The sequence below is a fragment of the Myodes glareolus genome, chromosome 1, assembly GCF_982192425.1.
Source record: "Myodes glareolus chromosome 1, mMyoGla1.1, whole genome shotgun sequence".
NCBI classification, from domain to species: Eukaryota; Metazoa; Chordata; class Mammalia; order Rodentia; family Cricetidae; genus Myodes; species Myodes glareolus.
Genome location: NC_142026.1, coordinates 319,117 through 325,000, shown reverse-complemented (window position 1 = coordinate 325,000; position 5,884 = coordinate 319,117). Strand labels below are relative to the sequence as shown.

The 5,884-nt window shown below is 57.4% G+C and overlaps 1 protein-coding gene and 1 long non-coding RNA gene across 4 annotated transcripts in view; one reads left to right on the top strand and one right to left on the bottom strand.

The window, feature by feature from the left end:
- Nucleotides 1–2,156, top strand: part of LOC148123203 (uncharacterized) — a 60,623-nt gene extending 58,467 nt beyond the window's left edge. The window contains exon 2 of the long non-coding RNA XR_015737253.1: nucleotides 1,837–2,156. This is a non-coding gene — a long non-coding RNA (uncharacterized LOC148123203). The remainder of the gene's footprint in view (nucleotides 1–1,836) is intronic.
- LOC148123202 (uncharacterized) overlaps nucleotides 1–5,207 on the bottom strand; it is a 17,289-nt gene extending 12,082 nt beyond the window's left edge. The window contains exon 1 of one of the 3 annotated variants that reach the window (XR_015737251.1): nucleotides 5,053–5,207. Coding sequence is in view for 1 of the 3 variants with exons in the window: in XM_087903267.1 (XP_087759393.1) it covers nucleotides 1,010–1,547 (538 nt within the window). In the remaining 2 variants the exon portion in view is untranslated. Of the gene's footprint in view, nucleotides 1–1,009; nucleotides 1,607–3,739; nucleotides 3,867–5,052 lie in introns of those variants that run through there. The other 2 variants (XR_015737252.1, XM_087903267.1) reach the window with 2 other exon arrangements.
- Between the last annotated feature and the right edge of the window lie 677 nt (nucleotides 5,208–5,884).

Below are 5,884 nucleotides of genomic sequence, written 5' to 3'. Positions count from 1 at the left end.
AGCGCGGGAGGGACCGCTCGCGGCGGGCACGGACGGTGCGGACGGGTGGGACCCGGGAGCCCACCGCCACCCAGCCCCGCTCTTCCCGCTCGGCTCCGCGCCCCGAGGCGTGCGCACCATCCCCCTCGGGGGAGCGGGGTGACCGGGGGGGGTCCCGCGGCGCTCGGGCGCGCGCACGACGCGGGCCCCTTCGTCCCCCGACCACGGGTAACAACATCCCAGGCTCCGGCACGGCACGCCGGCGTCACGGCACGCTCTCTTTTGCCCCGCGTGGTTCCTCCCCGGACTCGGAGCGAGGAGGCGCGGGCCGCAGCGGGCACACAAACGCTCGGGTTCCCCCCCCAAAAGTCGGGACGCGGCGAGGGGAACCCGGCCAGAGCTACGCGCATCGGGCGGGTCACGGGGCGGGCCGGGGCGACCCAAGGCGGGTCCGACGGGAGACCCCAAGCACGCCCTTTCATCGGATCGCTAGAGAAGGCACTTTCCTCGCTGAGGGCGGGCGGGACGGACCCGGCCCGACGAGCCCCCGGCCGCGGCAGCCCCAAGAGCGGGGGAAACGACGCTCGATGATCTCGAACGTGGCGAGGCGGGGGGGTCTGCGGTATCGGTAAGGGCTTCTCTTTATCTTTTTCCTTCCGGGGGCGCATTCTCGAGCGTAACGCGGACAGGGGGGACCGGACCGAGAAAAAGCATAAACTACAGACTAGGTCCCCCGAGAGCCAGGCCTCTCCGGCACCACCCACCGGCTCTGCACCGGACGGGGAGGCATTCTAATCGTTTAACATTAAAACCCACCTCGAACGGTGAGAAGAACAGAAAGGCCGGCCGCGACAGCTCAACACCACCACACGGCGCTCAAAAGCCTACGGGAGAAGGCAGCGCGTGGTGGGCCGCTCGCCCGATCTCACAGGAGCTCGCGAGAGACGGTTCATCGTCCCCCGCTCACGGAGGGGGGGACGGACGCAGAGAGCCTCTTTCTTACCGCTCGCCTCGACCCCCACACGAACACCTTCGCAGAGGAACACCGCCGAAGGCCGGACCGCGCGCGGGAGGGCACACACGTCGGAGAAACGGGAAACGCCGCCGCCGCTCAGTACCGGGCACCTCTGAAGATCGGCCTGGAACGCTCCAGGAGCACCGCGAGGATCGCGAGCGAGACGCGCGCACACAAAGCCCGTTCGGGAAGGGCGTGTGACGCGGCACACATCGGCCAACCCTCTCCCGGCTCGGAGGGAGGAGGGCCGCACGGGCCACACACGGTGGGCGGAGCGAAACGCGCGAGAGGGGGGCAGACGCCGGAGCCCCTGACGCGCCTCACGGGAGCCCCCACGAACCACAGCGGGGAGTGCGGGGGGGCTTTCACAGGGCTCGTGCCGGAGAGACCGCACCCCTGCCTTCCACACACCACCAGTCAAAGGTGGGGAGGACAGACGCGGGGCCCGCTGGCAGAACGAGAAGAGCGGCCGCCATTCGCCATGAATGTCCGTCCCTCGCCTGGCGCGGCTTAGGCCTCCGACCCGAATGAACACAGGGCGAGAGCACCACATCGATCGACAAGCGGAACCGGGGAGAAGCGAGCGAGAGAGGGCACCACAGACCCGACCGACTGCCACCAAAAAAAAAAAAAAAAAAAAACAAACCCTTCACACACCACCTCCGAAACCAGAAAAAAAAAGCGGAGTGGAGTGGGCCAGCCACGGGGGAAGAAAAGGTGTGCACTCGGGGGGCACATAAGCAAGCAGCAGAAAGCCGGGCTGGGTCACCCTTTCCCCCAAAGGCCTCATGGAGACTCGGGAGCTCCACAACCTGGGGATGGGAAAAAAGTGCACTCGGGAGGCACACGGGAACAGGGGACTGGGGACACCCACCCAGTCCGTGGAGACTCGGGAGCTCCACCGCCTGCTGATCCCCGAAAGGAAAGAAAATAAAAAAAAGAAAACCCTTCACACACCACCTCCGAAACAAAAAAGAAAACCCTTCACACACCACCTCCGAAACGAAAAAGAAAACCCTTCACACGCCACCTAAGAAACAAAAAAGAAAACCCTTCACACACCACCTCCGAAACCAAAAAAAAAAAAAGCGGAGTGGAGTGGGCCAGCCACGGGGGAAGAAAAGGTGTGCACTCGGGAGGCACATAAGCAAGCAGCAGAAAGCCGGGCTGGGTCACCCTTCCCCCCAAAGGCCTCATGGAGACTCGGGAGCTCCCCAACCTGGGGATGGGGGGAAAAAAACCCTTCACACCTCCACCTTCAAAACCAAACACAATGGCGGTGGTCGTGGGGAAGAAGCGGTGTGTGCACTCGGGAGGCACATAAAAGCAGGCAGCAGAAGGCCGGGCTGGTTCACCCTTCCCCCCAAGGCCTCATGGAGACTCGGGAGCTCCATAACCTGGGGGTGGAGAAAACAGTGCACTCGGGAGGCACACAGGGGACCCACCCAGTCCGTGGAGACTCGGGAGCTCCATCTGATCCCCAAAAGAAACTTGGAGAAAAAAAAAAAAAAAGCACCGGGACGGTAAGGGAAGAGCACCGGGAGGCAAGTCCCACCATCCAAACTGCACGGGTGACAACCACGAAGCGGGAACGCCTGACACGCCACGTAGGTTGGGTTAAACGGGAAAAACGACCCAGCGAGGCTCGGAAGAGACCGCAACCTACAGAGTCCTTTCATGTCACCCACTTCAAGGACAGCGTGTCAGCACCTATCTGCAGGTACAATAAGGACAGATAGCAACCACTAGAAGAATGACACCAGGTACAGGGAGCAATTCACAGACCACAGGGGACTCCTGAAAGTGAGGCTGGGTGACATGTCCCAAAAATGTCCCCATAAACAAGAGAACCGACCCTCAAAGGAACAACTGGTCGACCTCATGACCATGAAAGGACCGAGAGAGCGAGGTGGACATGCCACAAAGCCGGGCGCCCAGCCTCCTCCCGGCCGAGGACCCTGCGACCAGCCGCTAGGGATGGAGCAGGGCAAGAAAAAAAAAATACCTGACGGTACAGGAAACCGGGGACCAGTGAACAGAGAAGCCGTGACCGCAGCCTCCTCTCGGCCTCGAAACGACGAGGCCCGCCTCTGAGGACCGAGAGTTCTGGCAAGGAGAAAAAAAAAAAAAAAAAAAAAAAAAAAAAAAAAAAAAAAAAAGAAAAAAAATGCTCCGAGACCACCCAACGAGTACGGACCAGGGAGGCGAGAAAGCCGTCGGGACCACAGTCTCCTCTCGCCCTCAGGATGGCGAGGCCCACCGCTGAGGACCGAGGAAAAAAAAAAAATAAATAAATAAATAAATAAATAAATAAATAAATAAAGCTCCGAGACCCCCAACGAGTCCGGACCAGGGAGGAGAGAAAGCCGGGACCACAGCCTCCTCTCGGCCTCAGGATGGCGAGGCCCGCCGCCGAGGACCGAGGGTTCTGACAAGGAGGAAAATAATCAAAAGCTCCGACACCCCCAACGAGTCCGGGCACGGGCGGCGGGGAAGAGCCGTGATCAACCAGCGCCCCCTCTCGGCCTCGGGTCGCCGGGGACCCAGGGCTCTCTCTCTCTTAGAGAGAAAAGGCGAGGGAAAGACAGCTTTGAAAGCCGGGGTACTTCACCCATCCTGGGCCTGGCTGGACCCGACACCTAGCGGTGGGACGACGCGAAAGACTCAAGCCTTCTGGTCGACCCGCTCAAGTCTCCCAGCACCCTTCCCAGCCGTGGCTTTCGTTCGGTTCCATCCCAGACGCACCCATAGGCGACTCTTCCGGCACAACCTCCTACACAGAGACCGTCCCCAAGCACGACACCGACCGCGGGACACGCCCGCCCGCCAGCCGGGACTCTCGTCACTCTTTCCGCCTCACAAAAGCCACTTCTCCCTCCTTGTCGGCGACCGAGGACCAGGAGCGTTGCACAAAACGGCCACCACCGCTAGGTGGCGCCCGACGACCCACCCGACCGACAGAGATCGCTCGCTCGCTCGCTCGCTCTCGCTCGCTCGGCCGCGGCGCGCGAGCCTTCTCTGGCGCGACAGAGTGTCCTCCCACGCTCACGCCCGGAGGTGACACGCACCCACGACAGGGCAGGGGACTCCCCGTCGTCGGTTCCCCCACACCCCATCCCCGAACATGGGTGAACGCGGGCTGGCCGGGACGGACGTTCGGGAGGAGCCACGGACGCTCAGGCTACGAAAACGAAAGGAGAAACCGAGACCACAGGCAGCTAGCTAGGAAAACAGGCCAATCGCTCTCCCTCGTGGAGAGGGAGGGAGGGAGGGAGGGAGGCTCACGGGAAACAAAGAGTGCGTCTCCACGATCAGTGACAGTATTAAGTGGGCCAGTCGAGGGGCTGCGACACTTAGAGCACGGTGAGAGGGAGAGACCGAGGGACTGAGGGAGACCGAGGGACCGAGGGAGGGAGGGAGGGACGGAGGTGGCCGTGGCAGGCAGTCTCCTGCCATCCGAGTCTCCTCTCAAAGACATATTTATATATATATATATACTTCATCCTGGCCACTGCTTGCTTGCTTGCTTGCAGTCCTTTTTCTCCACCCCACTCCCCACACCCCCCAGCCCCTACTTCTCAGACTAAATACCGAGTCAGAGAAAATTAAAACAGCCGTGGAATACGGATCTGTTGTGAACATTTTCACTTAGGACAGAAAAAACTTCACAACCACTTGAAAGGATCAGAGTTCTGAATACATAGAAGCACCGTCATTACACCTAAACTAATAGACACACACACACACACACACACACACACACACACATTCCATAGAATTTACTGGCTAGCAGATAAAATGAATTCCAGTTTAAAAACGATATAAAATCGAATAAACTTGAAAGACACGGAACCGGAAAAAAGAGAAACCGCGAACTTACTCTTCAAAGCATTAACACAGGAAACTACTTGCAGATACTCTTAAAATTTCACGGACAGGCAGGCAACAATAGTAATACACAAATAAATGATCAAATTAGGTCACCCGGCATGCACCTCACTTGGCTTATAAATTATATAATGAGCTATTACAGCAATCAGTATATGCAGGTATCTTACTTGCATCATTGTCCTGGAAGACATCTTTGGCGATTGGCACAATCTCCCTGAGACACCGCACACTCCTTCCAGGAGCCTTCAGCTGATAGTGGAGTGCTGGGTAGAATCAGGTGCTGGTGAATGTACGTGTCAAATGTTAAGTACTTTGATGACGTCTGTTGATAACATTGAAAGGCAAAGCACGGCTCACTCTGATTGCTTAGTCACAGAGGTGGGTGGGGTTTTCAGGAGTTTACTAACATTCCCTTAAAATTATTTCCTGGGATGGGTGTGGTAGCTACTCCGCACTGAGGATGCTGACTAAGGGTGGATCTTTGATTTGCAATTCAGCCTGATGTACTTAATGAGTCCTAGAATGCTGGAGATAAAGCATTCTGGATCCCTTATGTTTTTGGGCACTGGTGGTACATGTTTTTCATCCTAACCCTTGGGAAGCAGAAGCAGCTGGATCTCTGTGAATTTGAGGCCAGCATGCTTTACAGAGCAAGTTTCAATACAGCTGTTCCACAGAGAAACACTGTCTCAAGGGATAAAAAGGCTTCTGGGCTGGGCTTGGTGATACAGGGTTTTAATACCAACACTGGGGAGACAGGCAGCTTTGTATGAATTGAAGACAAAATCATTATACATAATAAGTTCTAGAACAGCCAGGAACACATACATAAACAGAATCTTTAAAAACAAATGAACAAAAACAACAACAACAACAAAAAATACAAGCAAAGCCGGTGGTGGTGGCTCACGCCTTTTATCCCTGCACTTGGGAGACTCAGACAGGTGGATCTCTGTGAGTTAAAGCTCAGCCTGCTTTTCTGGGCTCTGTCAAAACCGG